At 33.9% G+C, this 20,508-nt stretch overlaps 1 protein-coding gene across 4 annotated transcripts; it reads right to left on the minus strand.

Moving 5' to 3' along the window:
* Window positions 1-1,099: 1,099 nt before the first annotated feature.
* GCG (glucagon) lies at window positions 1,100-20,278 on the minus strand. 4 transcript variants are annotated; one of them, XM_090143863.1, is made up of 9 exons: window positions 14,883-20,257; window positions 14,131-14,317; window positions 11,847-11,950; window positions 9,835-9,935; window positions 9,277-9,438; window positions 8,394-8,447; window positions 6,871-7,008; window positions 4,580-4,723; window positions 1,100-3,816 (listed from the first exon to the last, which is right to left on the minus strand). In XM_090143863.1, exons 4-9 carry the CDS (start codon window positions 9,930-9,932, stop codon window positions 3,792-3,794), a joined length of 621 nt encoding a protein of 206 aa, XP_089999989.1. In that variant the 5' UTR covers window positions 9,933-9,935; window positions 11,847-11,950; window positions 14,131-14,317; window positions 14,883-20,257; the 3' UTR covers window positions 1,100-3,791. The 4 variants fall into 4 exon arrangements, with proteins under 4 accessions (XP_089999989.1, XP_089999988.1, XP_089999987.1 ...); XM_090143862.1 differs by lacking the exon at window positions 11,847-11,950; XM_090143861.1 differs by lacking the exons at window positions 11,847-11,950; window positions 14,131-14,317 and having other exon boundaries at window positions 18,676-20,278.
* Between the last annotated feature and the right edge of the window lie 230 nt (window positions 20,279-20,508).

Raw genomic sequence — 20,508 nt, forward strand, 5'->3', positions numbered from 1 at the left:
TAACAATGTATTGAGAGGTTATCTGCAAGCTGTTAGTGTTTCTCAGTGGTTATTTTAAGAAAGACCTACACTGACAAACAAATGCCTAATTTCTGCTATTTTCAGTGGGGTGGGCATACAAGTTTAAAGAACTGGAAATCTGGCTATATGCATCTAGACCAAGATGTCTAATAATCTACAGCCTTTCTGGTTCTGTTGTGCCAGGGAAGTTTGTGAGACCAGATTCTATAGTAAGAACCACATGAATTATCCATTAAGATTAGAGATAGAAGAATATGCTTTCTATTTAGTTGCAATAATAATAAGCACTGATTCTTGACAACTTTTGAGAATCTCAAATTCCTCTAGTCTGATCAAAGTACCAGAGATCACTGGTATGTAATATTTGTAATGGTGCTTCTGGGTACCCTGTCACATGGTCTTTTGTGGAGGCCTGAGACTAAAATGGGTCATTCAGGTCTTTTAAATTTATATATGTGTATATAAATAATATAAAAATAATTTCCTAGCTACTGAAGACTCTTGCCACATGTCCATAGTGCACAGCTAAGTGGCTATGTATCTCAATTATATTTTTATTTTATTTAGAGGAAAAAAGATTTAAAAAATCAAATTGAAATTAGATATTTAATTCCAATTAATTCTCTTGTTGCTCTTGAATATGCTTATATTTCCAGATACTTAGCAAATGGAATGGAATAGGAAGGATAATGTACATTTCAGTATCTAAAATGCAGTTAATGAAGAAAGTGAAATTGAGAAAACTTTTTAATATAATGACACTTGGAAGTTCTGGGTAGCGCATGTGCAGAGACGCAGAGGACTCCAAATACATGCAGAAATGATTAAAGTATGCAACTTCTGAATCCACACTTTCACAATAGAGTGAAAACGATAGAGTACCAAAACATCTCTTGGTACTATTTTCATACAACTTAAAGGAGGTAGAAGGTTCAGTTTTCTAGTAGTGAAGGAGTCAGTATGAAGTGTATAAGTGAATAAAAACAAAAGAAGTAAGTTTTTTTGCACTGTAATCTACATTTATGATGCATTTACAATGTATTTCACATAAAATGGAACCCATATCCTAACTCTTTTAGTATACTTAAAGTTCATATAAAGTGTAGGGAGGCATTACAACGGCATCATCTTTTATAGCTTACCAATGAAGACCCCTTGTACACACCAGAACATTTGATTTTAGAAAGATGTATGCAGTTTGGTCCTTGAATGAAGAGGATGAAAAGGAAGATTAATGTTTCTAAGAGTAGATGAGGCTGTAGCCCTGTAGGTAATTCTGAAACATCCTCCTGAGCAAGATCCCCCTTGGCAGCCATACTTGCCTTCCTTTATTTGCTGACAGCAAACTGAAGCCCCCTCACACAAGCAGTAGCACCACAGGGAACACAAACAAAATATTAACAGACAGCTGTTATTTCACTGCCTGAAGACTTCAAAGAACATCTATTATTTGCAAGAAATTTCAGGGCCACTCTAAAATTGCTGTTTTTCTCTACAAATGCATCATTCATAGCATGTAATACCTACATCCTCTCCCTTACTATAGAGCACAAGATCAAGAAAGAATATAAATAGCAATTCTCTGTTGCAGCTTGACTGCTGCAACTATTTTGCTCCCCTTGAGCCTGAAGACATGGATAGGTGGTGTTTAATACAGAATCTTTGAGGAAGTGGCTGCTACATGTTTAGGTTCATACCTTTCACTTGATTATGTCTAGCATGTACAAGAAATATTCAGCACATACCTCATTTGTTCCCCCAAATGAACTCGTTCTGTGATTTCAGGATAAGCGTAAGTCCTAGTCCTGTTGCTAAGCTTGTATTTGGAACTGCTGGAACATGCTCAACTTCATCTGACTTCTGATTCATGCTCTAGATTGGGACTCAGAAAATTAGAATGTAAATATTTTTGCTGTTCCAAACAAGCTGCATAACTTTGAGAAAATTATTTATACCCTTCTGTCCTTAAAAACATCTAAAAATTTTATAAACATATGGAAAAACAGTATTTACACAGCTGACAAAGCCATCATCAGGAGGTGCTCAAATACACTGGTGACAGACACCACAAGTAAATGGGCTTGTAATTCTGGAACCTTGTCCTTCAGAGCAATAAATGTCTTCTGCAGAACAGAATAAAACACATTAAAGACATTTGCTCAGTTTATAGAAAAAGAAGATTTAAATTTTTTGTACCATTTCAACCTAGACCATATGGATCCAACTGTATATAACTGAGTCTTTAATACAGCAAAGTTCTACCGAGCTCTAACTGCTTTAGGTTGGATTAATGTTGCTTTCAAAAATCTGCTTAAGTACCAATTTGGGTGTGATCAGTTCTGATCTGAAACTACAGAATATTTCTTGTACCATATTCAGAGGACAATCTATCCATAAATTCCAGACCATTAGTGAGTGTTGTAGATGTCTTTAAAAAACAAAGGAGACATAAAACTAGTTATTCCTAACAAAATTATAGGTTTCAGTTCTGATTCAATACCCGTTCTGCTAGATGCTTGCTGAGACCATTGGTTTTCTCTTAAAACACTAATGGGGGCATTAGGACATTTTAGTACGTATACCTGTCATACTGCTATTATGTCAAGGGAAGAATAAGTGGCTGAGAACTAATAAGAAGAGATTCATAAAAGCACCTGAAGCTATTTGACTTATTTGAGAGTTGCAGTTACAGCCATACATACAAAAACACATCCTGGCCAACTGAAAGGAAATGTTAGAAACACTGAGATCTGCAGGCAAAGTGTTCTGTGAACATAATGGAGAAGGTATAAGTTACTAAAATCGCAGTTGTTATTACAAGTTTCAGTACAATGTTGTTAACTGCAAGAGGTGATGGATACAGTGCTTTTCAGAGGAATAAGGAAGAAAAGAATATAACATAGATTATTAGAATGATCTCAGGGCCATTTGAGTTGGCTTTACTCAGCAGTCTTATAAACCTGGACAGTATTAGGTGTTACCACTATTAATGAAGTAAATTTTAATTAATATTTTTCAAATCTGTCCTCCTGCTTCTCTGAGAAACAGCCATTTATGCTAATGAATACTGTTCAGTCTTGCTTCCATCTCTAGCTTCATCTTAGGTTATTCTTTATCAGCTAAGTATAATCAAACTTTATACAGTTTTTCTCATAAAATCATAATAGAGAAAAATTGACAAAATACTGATTTTCTTTTATCATTCTGAACAAGCCAGTTCCAAGATCTCAGTGACAGTAACATTAGAATAAAATAAAATTGAGTGGAAACAGACAAAAGGGATATACAGACAAAAAGTCAACAGAAAAGAAGCTTGAAAAATTTATTTAAGGCTATTATTTAATATCCTTAAAGCTTAGCCTTTTTATAACAAAGGTTTCGACAGGGATATTAACTTTTCAGACATTTGCAGCTGCCAGCCCATAGATATTAACTGGTGATTGAATCATTTGCGTGCATAAATCAATTTTTAGAAAAATAATTTCATAAGTAAATATAAATGGAGTTATTTCAGTCCAAATAAGTGGAAAATATGAAGAAGTCGAACTTTCATAATCTTAAAGCTATTTTGATAACCATCCCTTAGATGATAGGTATTCCATATATAATCCTCTGGCAACATTAAATGAAACTACAATTATTTCCTGGCATGCAAGGTGACATAGCTTTGTTACACCCAATGTAAATGACAATATAGATTTCAGAATCTCTTCATAACTGGCAATTGAGGCAGTGAAGATCTTCATTTATCCCATTTTTATCCTGCATTCTTATTGATATTCTCCCAAGAGATCTCTGGAGAAAAAAAAAAAAAAAAAAAAAAAGCAGCAATTAGGACACAATATAAATTTGTCACATGCATGAAATATATTTTTTCTTCTTGTTAAGAATTAGCAGATATTAGTTCCACAAATCCCTTAATGCTTTTCTCTAATAAAAGACTGAAAACTATTCCTAAAGAAAAAGATTTTTAATAGATTCAAATAGATGACTTTCTTAAATTAATTATTTCAGTGCCTAACCACAAACAAACACAAAAATATGAAATTGTTATTCAAATCCATGTTTTAACTATAAAATCAAATTATTTTTTTTTTCTGTTTCATATTTCTGAGATTAATTAGAGATTTGAGGTCCTTTAGGAGTCAAAAGGCAAAGTTAATAAACTTTTGCAAAGGACATCCAACATTTTAGAAAATCTGGCCTGCACATGTGCCTTAAGTGGACACCGCATTAGTTTTGAAATGCTTTGTCAGTGTCAACAAATAATCCTCAAATATTAATCTGTTTGTAGAGCTCAGATAGAAAGTGCTCTTTTCCCAACAGCATTTGCCTATATACAAAGAAATTAAAGAGTGGTTCTTAAGTAGCTTTTTGGAATGACTTCTTTTTATAGCGTCATACCCTTGTTCATTGCTGTCTGTAACATAGGGTTTGTAACACTGTTACGTGTATTCCTACTTAAGAGAAAAGTGAGCTGTATTTTCACTGTGAGACAAATATATTTTTTAAAAAACCGAACAATATATTAAGATAAATATGATCAAAATTCAGGCACCTTTGGGTAACTTTTGTGTTAATCAGCCATTTTAGGAACTCTTTGGCAGCCATATCATCCAGGATTTTGTTGATATCACTTGTGAAAGTGCCATCTGCATGTCTTCGGCCCAGTTCTTCAGCTATTAAAGCTTTTTCTGGGAAACTTCAGAGGAAAGAAATTATGAAACAATTTGTAAGTCCAAAGCAAAAAAAAAACTGATAAAAGGGCCTTATTATAGGTTCTTAATTACTGAAAATTTCCTTTTATTTTAAAGGGTTAAAGATTCAGCCAGATGTTATGACTCTGCATAGCATGAAGCATATCAGAACATCTTATGAAGCATAATTTTAACAACAGAAGAAAGCATCAAATTCTCCCTTTAGTCTTCTTCTAGACTAGATTTCTCTTTAGTGTTTTTTCATGGATTTTCTTTTAAAGCTATAGATGCAAAAACATAACTAAGTCAACAACATCTATGCCAAATAAACTAGGCATCCATAAAACTCACAGTAGATTTACTAAGAATCATTTTTTAAAGAAATATCACTACTAAAACATTACAATAAAATTTTCATACAGATTTTTCCATTTGACTCTTAAAGTCCTAGTTTTATATTTACAATTATGTTGCATAGGTATTTAAACAGTAAAAGCAGCAGATTTTGGGGGAATAAAATAACTGAATTCAAACATCTGTATTAAATTTATGTGCTTTTTTGTTGCACAATAGAATTTTGTATTTGGAATCCTATCACAAATCTTGATGCATCCATTTCTGACCACTGGAAAGCCATTTTACCAAGGGAATTATTTAGAAAGCTTGTTTCAAACCATCAAATAAAGGAAGATTTTGTTAGGTTCCTGTGAGGTTTGCTGATTGAGGCACACTATGGTCTGGGATCAGCGACAGGCAAACTGTTTTTTTTTATGTACTAATTTTAGGAAAAGCTACATTCAAGTCTGACTGCAAATAGTACTAAATATTATGAAGTAGGAGGCTGCTCTTTGTGTAATTGCTTGTCTAGGTTTTTAAGCTCAGGTCATCAGAACTCAGTTGTAATCTTTCTTTGTTATAAATACTAAAATAAGCTATCTCTGCTCATGTAAATAAAAGATAACAGAACAAACAGCTGCAGATCTGAACATCAACTGGAAGTGGCACCAGCCTTTCCCTTATCTGTATAGCTTGATCTCATTTACTTAGCACTATTTTTTCATCATTATTTTCAAAATTTACTTTTACCTAGTTAGTCTTCCTTGACTACAACACACAATCTTGTCTTACAGATTATATTTTATTGTTGCTGTTATTTATTATTTTTAGATAATATGAGAGATTTACATAGTATTTTACAGCTAGCAAAACATATAATAATGGGATGAACTGAAATCCCTGCCCCGAAGAGCTTACAGTCTACAAGCACAAAAAGTACAGAACAGTTAAAAGCTAGTGAGTGACATGTGCATGATGTAGCTCTTAACCACACTGACTTGGAATGGTGATAAAACAGAAAGTGCCTGAAATTAAGGCTGTTCCAAGAGTAAGTCTATCATGAAAAAGATACAAAGTCATGAGTGAGCAGATGAAGTGAATAGGTTTGAGAAATCTGCACTGAATATATGGAGAGCAAGATAATGAAAAAAAACTGAGATGTACCTGAATCAAAACTATGTGGCTGAATCTTGGAAACTGTGAACTATAGCAAAAGAAATAGAGGTGCCTTAAAAAGGAAAATAAGGGATAACTGTAGGAAATTGTGGTTATTTTTGATGCTACAATTTGTGGAGACTTTGCAGATAATAGGAAGAGCAAAAGAAGATATCAGTAACTGCTGGGAATGATCACCAGGGCATGGAAAATGGCTGTGGTGGTAGTGACATTGGTACAAATTTAATCTTGGAAATATTGCAGAGAGAATGACTGACTAAAGGCAGAGAAAAAGAGAAAGAAATTTAAGATGACACTAACGTGACTCATCTCTGTGAGAGTTAAGGAGACTGTAAGCAATGTTATGTGATGAGGAAAAGGCGATAATTAGAGGAAACTCTGGTTTAGTTTTACATATATTGATCTTAAATATAATTTGACCTTTCAGAGTGTAACAGTATACTGAACATGTTTGTTTCAATCTATGTTTGAACTTAATAACTTAAGATGGTAGTCTAACAGCCACACAGTATCTTCTATTACAAAAGGAAAACGTGAAGTACAGTAGAAATGATCAAAAATACATCAAGATTTCATCAGATTTGATTTCTAACCTTGAAAGCAAAGCAAATTTTAATAATAGGAATGGATGGATTCTTACTCTCTTCTTCCTCGTCCATTCACTAACCAAGCAATGAATTCTTTGGCAGCTTGACCTTCCAAATAAGAGGTGATATCACTGGTGTAGGTACCTTCAGCATGTCTCTCAAATTCAGAATGACGCTTGGAAATTGCATTGCTGAAAGAGGAGCCATTTAATAATTAAAATTTCCCACTAAACATTCTGTATCAGAGAGAGAATTTTTCTTTGCTTCTCAAGTTACTCTTGATATTTTCATTTTTCAGTTCTGAAAGCAACGTATGTACTACACAGTACAGTTTTTTGTTAACTGAACTAGTTCTAAAAAAATAAGGTACTGAAAGCATGTATAACTGCATTGGAAAGATCTGCTAGGTGAATTAGCTCAGCACAGCAAACTACCATATTCTGTGATTCTATATTCTACAGACATACTTTTTGTTACCTCTAACTGCACTAACTAAAAATTCCATTAAATTACTCCTCCTGCACTCATCTTCATCATTTCTCAGCCAAACTCCTCAGACTTATATTTTTGATGTTTCTCTGTATCATTTTGAATTGTTTTGTGAATATCCATTGTTTTCAACAAAGTAATAATCTTGGAACAATTTCAAACTCGATAAACTCTAGCCTAATAGAAAAGAAATTGCTTCCCAGTCCTACTCCTGCTTCTTTCTCTAATTTATAGCAAAATTATGTCACATTGACCCTTACGAAGACAAGCTGCATTGAGAAGTAGACGTGTTTTGGAATATTTTCCCATGAAAATTCCCTTGAGTTTCTATTTCAGAGTTTGCTGATTTCTGCCAAATTTTCAGGGCCGTTAGCATTTTGTATTATTATTATTATTATTATTTTGTCTTCCTGGGATTTCACCATTCCTCCCAATTTCGTACCATCTGTACTTTCCATCAGCATGTTAACTAGAGTTTGAAACATTTGTGATAAAACATTAATTTTGTTAAGATATGCTGTTTCACTGAAGCTGAAAGATTTAGTATTATATTGACAGCATTTAGAGTGGAAGGATTATTGTAATCCAAGATGCCCTCTCTGGATTTTCTGACAAAAGAAAAAATAAATCTAAGTATTTCTATCTATTTGGCAAACAGAGCTTTGTTTTTGTGGCTGTTGTTTTTTCCAAATTTCCGACCCATCAACCTCTCTTCTAGAATCATAGGAAACAAAATTTAAGCCTTCAGCCCAAATTGTTTGTTTTGTTTTGTTATTTTTTTTTTTCCCCAATCTCATTTTCTAGTCTACTCTCCTGTATTATTTGGGATATCCTTTCCTGGTATGTCTTATTCTCATGCTATTCAAATTCTTGAAGTCATTGCAGATAACAAAAGCACACAAGTACAGGCATGAAAAACAGATGTTTTCTCTTTCCTCATAAAAAGCACAGATGCAGCATAATTTCTTTTGATAAGTATTTCTCTGATTATGTTAACATTTTAAAGAATACCACTTTATTTATTTATTTTTTAACAGAAAATTAACTCAACTTTTTTTGAGTAACAATTCCATAGCAAATAGAATACCTTGAGAGTTGGTCCGGGAATTTGTCATTCTCTTTGTCCTCCTGTCCTTGTTGGCTGTAGTGGAATTCCACAACCATTAGATCATTATTAGCAGTACATTGCAGAGCATGAATGAGCTGATAAAATTCTATTGGTTATTATCTATATATTATCATAAACAACCATGAATGATGGATGAACATTGTAAATATTTTCAGTCTTATGTACTTAAATTAATACTATATCTAGAAATGATTACTTTAAAGATTTCCACAGTGATTTAAAAGATTAATATAAAAGATTTGTTGATATTGTGGGCAGATCTTCTCCAGAATGCAGGGCATAGAATTACTTGTTATTTCATTATTCATGCTCTTAGCTTGTTAGCCTTTGTTTAAACAAACTGTACCTTCAGAAAACCATGCCAACTCATGCCTCAACAGAACACTTGTAGACCATTGGTCAATTAAGCTTAAATCTCAACTCTCTTTTCACAAATGAAACCTCAGGATTAAAGCAACCACAGGCAGAAAGTTCTAAGAAAGACTAAGGCTCATAGGGCTATATTTTCACACGATATTTGTGTACCTCATACATATTGAAATTTGTTTCAGTGAACGAACAATCTGTCCCAAAGAGGCTGAGATACAGTTCATTTTAGATCACATATTAGATAATATAATGACACTGTGACTAATTTATCCAATCAGTTTTGACTAATGTTGTACATATTCCCAATTTCTAATAACATATTAAAGTTATGTATAAATTTTCACTAAGTACATTAGTAATTTGAGGATTACATGTGGTCTGTGATGGGAAGCTGAAATAAAGAAATTGAATTCATTCAGATTTTTGGCTGTTTTATCAGCATGGATAGAGCAATGTGACCAAAAACTCTTACCCATTTCTTTTAGTGCTCATTAACCATTGCACAAAATCCTGAGCTCGTCTGCTGTCCAAGTATTTGCTGTAGTCACTGGTGAATGTGCCTTGTGAATGACGCTTTACTTCATTCAGCTGCCTAGATTCATCTAATGGTTCAGACTGGGAAGCTTTGAATGATCTAAGAAAAGTTTAGAAGTTGTTAACTGGCAATAGCTGCAGTACATTCTAGTGTACTAACATTTCTTTTAACTACATACAGGTGTACTAACATTTCTTTTAACAATATCATTTATAAGGTGAAAAAAGTGGCATATTTTTGATTGTTAGCAGGCTAGTAAAATGAAACAATATTGTAGCTTGGATACTGCACATTTACAAGATTTATTGGATAACGAAAGCATTTACTATTTAAAATAACAAAAGCGACTGTGCCACACTTTGCAACATTAAAAGCTTTTACCAGTTCCAGTGGTAGATTAAGTACTTACTATAAATCATGGTATGCTTTGCTTTGAACAATAAGAGAGCAAAGTTCAGGCTAAGGGTTTTTAGGAGGTTGATCTTAAGAATTTACCTTGATTTCTCCTCTGTATCCTGAAGAGGATTTTGCCAGCTGCCTTGGACTATCATTAAAAGGAGTCCAGCAATAAAATAAATACTTTTCATTTTCATTGCCTGTCAAACAGAAAAAAGACAACAAAGAAATATGTAATCATCTTTACTTATCACTGAATCAATTGCATCAGAAAGAAACATCATCAGTGCTTGAAGAAATTGAGATCCTGTGTAATGAATAGAGTCTAAATTGCCTTGGGCAGACATTCAAAAAATACAGTTTCTGCTCTAGTCTTTAAGCTTTATTCTATATTCAGGATTGTAAGGTGAGCTGAGAGTAGCTGTGTCCTTTGTAAAAGGTCTTTATGTCCTTTGCTCTAAGTTCTGTTGATGGCAAGCATTGTATCTATTTCCATAACATTGTTTTACTGCAAAACTAGGGCAGTGCTATGACTTCTACTTTTTCCTTTAGTAGAGACAAAGTAAAGCAAATTTCTGTCAGGAATGCGGTCATATCAGCAGCTCCTTGTTCTTTCTGACCTGTAACACTCCCTTAATTTTGTTACTTTTTGGAAATAACACATATTGCAGCAGTGCCTCTTGAGTAAATGCCATATTACTAGGTGACTACTTAGAAAAAAAATTAAGCCTCACAATGGCTTAACAATTTATGGCAGGATATTCCAAGGTCTGCTTCTTGCACCTTCAACACAATATTCTGTTTTGCTTAACCACTTCCACTATGGGGTTTCATGGGTTATACAAGATACAGTGTATATACTTTGTCTTAATGTTAACAAATCAAAAAAGAAAATACTGTCTTCCAGGTATAATTCTTACAGTTTCAGGTCATTCCATTGACTTTAGTCACACAAAAGAAATGGGTAAATTATTATCACAAGCACTCTAATAATTTCAGGACGCGCTGACTGTATTGTGAGGTTATACAATGTAATTTATAGTATTCATTTATTTACAAATGTGCTGGTGATTTACAGCCTAACTGTGAGTGTCTTTTTTGAGTAAGTGACTGGTTTACTCATGTAAGTAGTTCAGTTGAAACTTTTATTGAATTGTCACATTGCAAAAAAAAAAAAAAAAAAAAAAAAAAAAAAAAAGCATAATCCAATTTTCTAATTAAGTGCTATGATTTCCGTTATTTAATATATTAATAGCTCCGTTGACACATAATCCTGTGTAGGGCAAACTGTTTACAAAATGAATGCATTTCATTTGGGTCTTACAAAACCCAGTGCAAAATGGACTATGATAGTTTAATAGTCTAAAAAGCACTGAGGTTGTCTGTGCAAGCAGGAAATGAAAGGAAATCTGCTTACAAAATCCATAAGCATTGTTTATTGTTCATCGATGTTTTGATCACTTAAATTTGTGGAATGACTGTATAAACAAGGAAATTGATTTAAAATGTTGCTAGGTGCTTTCAAATACACAATTCATTCAATGAGTAAATGCTAAATCATTGAATAATGAATAGTAAATATTCATGAGTTCACATGTTCAAAATGTCACTGGAAATACTTTCATCATTATCATGAACTTGGACTGACACTTTTCGACGGAGCCTTTCTGCTATCCATGAAATTTTCCTATAGAATTTTATGTTACAGTCTGAAAAAAAAAAGTGAAATAGAAAAGATGAATGCACTGAAGTAAAGTCATAGGTGTAATAATAGCATCCAGCTATAAACACCATTCCCACTAAATGTAATCTGCACTAAACTTCTCCAGCTCTGATAATTTGATATGTAAATTCAATTTGAAAGAAAATATGTATATTCTCTATGCCTTGTCATAATAGGCTGGATTTAAATATACAGTGCCCTGGAGGAATCCAGGCTATTTTGCTTCAATACCTCAATGCCAGTATCAAAATATTTAGTCATTCAAAATCTTAATTAAATCTTAATAAAAAATGGGAAAACGAATTGATGAATATAAGACTTCCTGGTGGATTTTATTATATTAAATGGAGTCAATTTTCTTGTCTCTACCGGAAGCTACTGACAGTACCTTTTTCTTTTTTCTCCACAGTGTGTGTTACGTGTTTTCTTTTGTAATGCTTTTGTAATGCTGTCATATATGAAATTTGTTTCCTACATCTCCATAAAACATACCTGTAGTAACAACAAACAATGGAGTGGCCATGTAGTCATTCAGTCCTATTACAATCTTAACTATTATATTAAACTCTCTTTTTGCTATTTCACTTGGAGCTGTAATTTGGTGGTGCAACACTGACATCCAATGTTAGTCCCAAAGAATGCATAATTTCATATTTCATAGGCTTTCAGTGGCACAACAAAAGCTCTGCCTTATTCTTAGGGAAATTACCCTGCTATGATCACAAAAAAGGCTTGATTTCTGTATAGTGACCCTCATGCTAGCTGACATAGCTATAAATTAGTTAGCCCAGACACCAAATAGAGTCCAGGTATTATACAAACAAACTAGTATACTTCTACTTAATTTGAAAAACTAGAACAGGATATATATTTCACTACTGATTGTACTACTGTTGAATCACGATAAAGTTTAGACATAAACCTAAGTCACTGAAATGGAGTGAAAGAAATAGCCTCATCTTTAATCCAGTCTGTTTATAATAATATCAGACAAAAAAAGCTATTGTGATGTATAAAACTTGAAAATAAATATTTAAAGCCCAATGTAACTGACAAACAGATTTTCAATGATTTAATCATATCTTGAGCTAACTCTCAGTTCTATAGGGCTTTTAGATACGAACAGTTCCACTAGCTACTTTATGCATTAAAAATATGTTTAAATTTAAATGTGTATAGAACTTCTTTCTAAATTTTTAAGAATCAAATTCTGAGAAGATTAACAAAAAGAAAACTGTATAAATGCAGTTTTGGAAATTAATCACATTTTCAAGTAAGAGAAACCCGGCCATCAATAGAATAAACATTTTAAAATGTACTGACTAGCTGTTAAACCTCTGTCAAACATATTTTCCTAAAAATTTAGAAACTCTTTAGTTTGTTCAGAGTTTAGTACTTGCCATTTCTAATCCAAACCAGCAACAGCAGTTTTCTACAAGTTAAAGAAAACGTGGTATTTAAAGAAAAAAAATTATATTATAAAAAGAAAAACACAGGGATTTTGTTAGGGTGCAGGAAAACTAAAGCTAATTTCACATAGAAAGTGCTTATGAAAAACATTTCTAATCAAAAAGATCTCACTTTGAGCTATCAGAAAATATGACAGGAATATTATTTTCTTGATCAAACTAATTTTTTTAGTTTTCCCATGTATTTTGCTGTAGTTATCTTTTGCATACTGTGCAAGTTATACTAACTTAATGTTACTGAGTTTTCAAAAAAAAAAAAATCATAAGTCAGATTTGTATCCATTTTCAGTTTAAAAATAAAAAGCATGGAATGACATCAGTAAAAAAAAAAAAAAAAGGAATATTACAAATTAAAATATATGAGTGAATAAAGTAGATTTCTATCAAAGCAACAATTACAGATAGTAATTATTTCTAGTTGCTAGTGCATTACTGTTTTGGATAGATGTGCTTTATATCTATTTATCTGCAGCAATGTGGAGAGTTCTGTAAAAAAACAATCAATCATTCTAGCCTCAGGAAGTCCAGACCAGAAATCTAAATTAAATTTTATACAAAAAGCAAAATAACTTGAAAGGTTTTAATTTTTTTTTAATGCTATAAAATTTCTCATTGAGATCTTACAGTGATATGAAAATAACAATTTTTTGAGATGGACTAATCTGAAAGTAGGGCAATGGAGTGGTAATCTGTAGGGTGATGGAGTGACAAGCTGTTTCGGACAATTTTCAGTCAATATCCCTATAGACCCATTTATTTTGTTTGCATTTTCCCAAGTTAATCTATATTGATTCATATTTAGGAAGGAGCTGTAAGGAATGAATATTTTTAAAATAATGTTCATTAAATATCCCTGAAGTAGATAAAAACATAAATATCAATAGTTTTGTATTTCACATTTAAATTCATACTAAAATGCCTGTTTTTCATCTTTATATGCTTAACTTTCCTTCTTTCAATTGCTTCTGCAATCCTAGTAGTTGATGTTCCATTTTGGGATTATTCTGTTAAACTAACTCAATAGATTAAAAAAATGTAAATGGTGATGTCATTAATTTCAAACATTAAGAAGTATAACCACAGAAGAAAACAACAATTTGTTGAAAGATCCTGCATCTCTGTTGCAATCTTTTGACAATACAATTCAGAAAATGCATTCAGCTTTCTCAGATGAATTGTACTAGTACTTCACATAGATCTTACCTTTTATATTTTGAAGTGATATGTAGCAGTTGTAGAAAGATCTGCTACTCTCTCTTCTGGAACTATGGAAAGCCTTGAGGATCCTGAGATCTGCCTCGCTGCCTCTTTTGCACAGACTTATATATATACTGTTCAGCTCTAGTAAGCATTACCAGAGTGCATCATTGCTGACAGTTTCCTTATCCAACTTTAAAAAAAAGTCATCATATTTGCTATTCATTTCATTTGATAATTTTACAAGCAATTTCACACATTCATTCTGCTTACTTTATGACATCAATGCTAACATGGATTTGCAAGAAGAGTAAGGTAGCAATGTTCAAATAAGTAAATATCAAACAGAAGGGCATTAGGATGATAAACAGTTGGCTAGAGGTGCCTAGGATTAAGGCACTAGTTTCTCCAAATCCTGAATTGTCACATTAGAATTAATCAAAACACTTAGTTTTAAGCAAAAGGCTGGGCCTGTTGACATTAGTAGCATCAACAAATGCTATCAATTCCAAATCTAGATTTATAGATTTAATATGCTATTAACAAGAACCAGCACTACTCCCTCAAAGTGCTTTGTTAATTTTTCAGGTAACCTTATGCCAATATTATGAACATAAAGAAGCACTTTTAATTTGAAGAACTACAGCAATGGCTACCCACTATGCAAAGCCTAGCCTAGGTCAAATTTAACAACAAAAAAGACTTGATTATCCTTAGATGCATTATGCCAACTCTACTGAATGATATTTCATACTCACTGGAGATCTGTATGCCAGACTTCCACTGTAAATTGGGTTTCAAACCATGGTCTACAGATTTATACAAGATAAGCCTTTTGCTCACATCTCTGTTCTCTACAGGGAAATAATTATAATAAAAAATATAGGTGTGAGTTTCATACTTATGTATGTTCTGTACAACTATTGCCAAGGTCCTAAAATATTCACTAATATGCGGGGAAAACTCATATCTGTGATGGGGCAGCACTGACACAGACTGTGTTGAGCCATCTGGTGACAATAGTAGGAGAAACTGACAAATCTTTTCAGTGTCCCAGGCAGCTGAAAAAAAGCCCACCAGTAAGGAATACAGGTGTTTTATCCTGTCGTTGAAGCAACAAGTGAGTTATCCTCTGTCAAGGAGTTCCTACAGAGCTTCCCTTATGGATTTTTTGACATATGATAATTCTTTTTAAAATGAAAAGTGCACCAAAACCAAAATATGATTATCATATACATAGAATACTGTGCATCAAGCAGAGATATTAAATATTAAGGACTTAACTTTAAGTTTCAGTTTTGCTCAGGAGGAAGAAGGGTCTGGATTTACAGCTGACATCTCACTGGACATAAATAACAGCCTTTATTCCAGTGTAGAATGACCATCAGTTAATTTTGGCACAAATCATACATATTACAAGGCACTCTTTTATTTCCCCTAGCACTGCTCCTTGAAACCAGCAAAGGCAATTTTCTGCTAGTTGACCACAGTCATATCTGCAAAGCCAATATTACACAACTGAGACTGTAAAACTTAATAAACTAGACTGGCAAACAAAACTAAAAAGATGCTTCCTAGGGTTCTGCCCTGAATATCATACTGTGGTACATAGTAAATATGTAGGGAAACACAAGGGAAAATAAATATTGATTTTTTGGGTTGTTTATAATTTTTTTTTTCTCTGCTCTTGGATCCATGTTCTGAGATTCATGGTCCATTTCTTAAAATTTCTATCTAGAATGCAAGTGACAACTAATGACACTGCTGAAAAGTTAAGACCATGGTTTCTGGCCCTCTGACATTCAGTCAGTTCCTTCAATCATTTCTGATAGCCTTACTTTCCCTCTTTGTCAGTCTTCTTTTTTAAATACTACTTCCTTTTCTCTATTTTTCACATTCTCTTCTCCATGTCCTTTTTCTTCCCACTTGTATTCTTCCTGTTTCCAAGCCATTCAAAGTCATGGAACTGCATTGACTAGTCATTGACTAACATAGCATATACAAACTTGCATATGTATCTACTAAATTTGGATTTTCAGACTTATTAGTTTGAAATGACTTATCACAGAATCACAGAATGGCCTGGGTTGGAAGGGTTCTCAAGGATCATGGATCTTCAATCCCCCTGCCACAGCAGGGCCACCAACCTTCCCATTTAATATTAGACAAGGCTGCCCAGGGCCCCATCCAATCTGGCCTTGAACACCTCCAGGGATGGGGCATCCACAACATCTCTGGGCAGCCTGTTCCAGCACCTCACCATTCTCTCTGTAGAACTTAAAGACCTAGTCTGGTTTAAAATGAAAAGACAGCCCCAGAATTACCATCTTCTAGGCAGTGCAATATTGAAGATGTAATGCTCACGGAGCCAAAATTAACCTGGAAACTATCTTAAGCTCAAAAAATCTAATTGTCCTCCTGAGATGCCAGTTTCACAGTGATGCTTTGTCTTCATATCTCAACATCACTTTTACTTGCAATTTAACACTGCAAAATTGTGTGGTAATTCCAAATCTACTCTGTCCATGAAGTTCATTAACTTTACATCTGCAGGCAGGCAGGCATGCTCCCTGGCTCTGCAGTACGCTGATACAACAGCAGATGGTGATAAAAGGGTCGTTTAGACCTTTATTTTGCACCAGGATGATACACATGTTGAAATGGATTGTCACAGACAATATAATTGCATGTTGAATTAAAGCTCCATACATTTCTAAACAAAGAATACGGAATTTGAGACAATACCTTCTCCACGATTCAGGCTCTTTTTGTTTGGGTTTGTATATTTTCTTGTGTCAGATGAAGTTTACAGTAGGACGATTTCAGGAAAAAATATATGAGACAGCAGCCCAGTGCACCTCACTGAGCAGGCTGTTACATGGGCTATCTCATTTAGCAGGTCATCTAGCATCTAAAAGATGACAGCCTGATTATGTTTTTCAAGTGAAACAAATACAATAAAGTACAGGAAAGAAATTAAATACCATCAAGAACCACGCACCCGTCAGTTGCCATAACTGAATCTAGACTAATACATATTTATAGAGCCCAGCAAACAAGTTCACTACACTAAACAGAAATAGAAAGCTGTCATGCATGTGTGAAGAGTGCATTTGTACACATCCTGAACAAAGTTTTTTCCTTTTACATCACAGATGTAAAAGTTAGATGGCACCTCTTGGCTCAAGTCAAGGGCTCACTCTCCTCTGTATTATAGTTCACACTTGATGTCTAGTATATGTATAGTTCACACTTCAGATGAATCAAACTAAAAGACAGAACCTGAAAATGACCTGCCTTCAAGAAAATTGCATCTTAATGTTTTTAAAGTATCATTTGGAAATATTAAAAGCTTTTTAGTTTGATTCACTAAATTTGGAGATGATCAAAGTTTCCTAGAGCATCACCTCAGCACCAGGTAATGGCTGCTGTTAGAGACTGCATATTATACTTACTGGACCAGAAATTTAGGATGAAATTACAGAAGTAAAATAAGAAAAAAATTCTAATGAGGTGCACACTGACCTATAGATCTAGCACTGAAAAATCCAGATGGCATGTCCTTTCATAGCATAGGACTGCACACTTTGAATATCATACTTCTTCGAAGATGTTTTGTTAAAAAATAAATATTCAAGATTTGAACTGCATGAGAAAGTTGCTGACTTTTTAAAGTAAAAAAAATACTGCTTTTTCCATGTGTTTTGCTATTAGTACCTTTATGTACCTAAAGTAAGGAGAGAGGAGGCTGAATCTTGGGATCTGACTGCACACCCGGCACCTTTTCTTTCTTACATTGCACAGGAAGCATTCTCTTCCTGATTTTCTCAATCATGACTACAGAGGCTGAAATCACAGAATCACAGAATGGCCAGGGTTGGAAGGCACCTCAAGGATCATGAAACTCCAACCACCCTGCCACATGGCACCAACCTCCTCATTTAAACGTGTAGCCTTTTTTATTTTCCTATCCTTGCTACATGATAATGAGGCAAAAAGAGGCCTGCATTCTCCTTCTGGGAACTGGTGCAACATACACATGTAGAAACTGACATATATAAAGCAATTGGAGCACAAATGTTGCTCAAATGCATGTACATGCACAAAATGCATGCATATATTTGTATGTAGCTCTATGGCTACACCCTGGAGAGTAGAAGCTGCTTTTTGAAAAGGAAGATTAATTTAGGGTCTCCATGTCCACAGGAAAAAGTTACTGTAACTATGCAAATATCCCGCACTATCTACTGATAACAAATTGGAATTGCTCCATTTGAAATCAATGGAGCTTCATCAGTTTGCGCAAGCAGAAGAACCAGTCAAGTATGTACTTTACATTCTGAGAAGACAATATTCATAATTGAAAGTAATATCAAATGCTCTCTTAGCAAATAATATGAATTATTCAGATTAAATATAGACCATTCATAAGACTCTATAAAATAAACTAAACAGCTGTGCTTTGTAATCAGAATTGACTGGCAAACTAGAAAAAATTGAATGTATTCTGATTTTTACTTATTAGCTAAGTAAAAAGAGTATAACACTAACCATGTTCTGGAGACTGGCTGAGGTTACACTTGGTCTTCTACTAATGCTGCTTTATTTTCAGACTTCTTTGCAGATGTAATTTCGTGCGAAGGAAAGAATGTAGTTCCATATTTAAGTATGAAGAAACATATGTTCATTGATAGATACTGCATAATATTGCTCATTCATTCATACATGAAGCAGCAGTAAGGGGGGAGATGATGAAAATGGAGAGAATAATTAGTAGTGGAACCAGTGGATTTGCTATAGTTTATGTACAGTCCATCTCCTAGAACAAGGCTTTTCAGCTGTGTATTTTGTAAAGGTTATACAGGATTTTTGGGGAAAACAGACTTGCAAACAATTCTATCTGTGGTGATTTTTTCACTCAGAACAAATATCAGTACCTCAACTTCGGTGTTCAGTATATGTCATTTATATGACAGACTTGAAGACTAAGTTTCATTGTTGGAAGTGATATCTCAAGTATGAGATTCTTATTCAAAAGGGAAAAAGAAAATGCAGAATTACTCAACATTTTCTGAAAACTGGATCCTCTAAAATGGTCTAAAGTGAGAAGTAAAACTTTAAGGACTCTCATTCACAAATTTGGAAAATCGTGTCATGAAAGCTACCATTTTTTAATTTTAAAGTAAGTTGTTTGTGTTCTGGCGTTGGCTTTTACATACCATTGTCTATGTTTGCAATGTAGACACATAATTATTTTTCATATGTAAGACCAACTCTCAAACATATTTTTGTTAGCTTCAGCTAGATTCTGAAGGACAAGCCCTTTCACCTTGAACTATATTGAAGTTCTGTTATAGAACTGTAGTTAAATATTGTAGGCTCAACTAAGGAGAAGGAATGGGGCAAATAATTGTCCTATTAAGTGTCTTTGGTGATGGTTTTACATGGATTGTGATTCGATTGGAAAGCAATGCAGAAAGGAAAAGGATTTTTTCTTGAGTAAAGGAGACTTCGGGTATGTATTTTATCAATATATATAAACATCTGAAAGGGAGGTGTAAAGAAGATGAAGCCAGGCTCTTTTCAGCTGTGATCAGTGTGAGGATGAGAGGCAATGTGCACAAACTGAAGACAGGTGTTCTGTCTGGCACAACAACTTTACCGTGCAGGTGACTGAGCACTGGCAAAGTTGCTCAAAGAGATTGTGGAGTCTCCATCCTTAGAGATGTTCAAAAGGTATCTGAACATGATCCTGAACAACATGATCTAGGTGGCTGTGCTTGAGCCACTGAAACAGTCTTGGTAGGACAAGAAGTCTCTTTCAACTTTAATCATTGTGTGACTCTGCAGTGGCTGGTTAGAAGTGCTCTGGATCGTTTCTAATGAATGATTGCATTGTTACCTGCTATTAGTATAGGCAAGCTGCTTTAATATGTTATTTACGCTTGAATTTTTTTGACTTTCACAGCATTCTAGGACATTTTCCCCAGGTCATCAAAATACATGGTTGCTCAGTCTAAAAGCTTTCAGGTTCAAGAGAACTGTATAAAGTAAATAAAATAACAATATGAAAAACAGTAAAGCAAAAGTGACAGCAGCATGGTGCACTTTAAAAAAAAAAAAAGTTTTCATGGTTTATCCCCACAAATGCTTCCCATAAACCCAGGAAATGGTGGACAGTTTAGAAGATGTGTTCTTTTTCCCTTCACAAAATAAAACAGACATACAGGCAAATAAAGGATGAAAAAGCCAATACATCCCTTGGGAAAAAAAAGGCACCTTCTATTATTTTATTTGACACAGTTTCCACAGACGTCACTTATCTCAAGTAACTCCAGAAGCTTTTGACTACAGACCTATGGTCAAAGCGTAAACAGTGCGTTG

This window comes from Phasianus colchicus, chromosome 7 (genome assembly GCF_987193195.1).
Source record: "Phasianus colchicus chromosome 7, bPhaCol1.hap1.1, whole genome shotgun sequence".
In the NCBI taxonomy this organism is placed as follows: Eukaryota; Metazoa; Chordata; class Aves; order Galliformes; family Phasianidae; genus Phasianus; species Phasianus colchicus.

Coding starts and splice junctions, on each gene's coding strand:
- GCG (XM_090143861.1), bottom strand. Junction 4,724..6,870: donor AATGGACGAGGAAGAAGAGA/GTAAGAATCCAT, acceptor TTTCCTCTGAAG/TTTCCCAGAAAAAGCTTTAA. Junction 3,817..4,579: donor AACACAAAAGTTACCCAAAG/GTGCCTGAATTT, acceptor TTTTTTCTCCAG/AGATCTCTTGGGAGAATATC.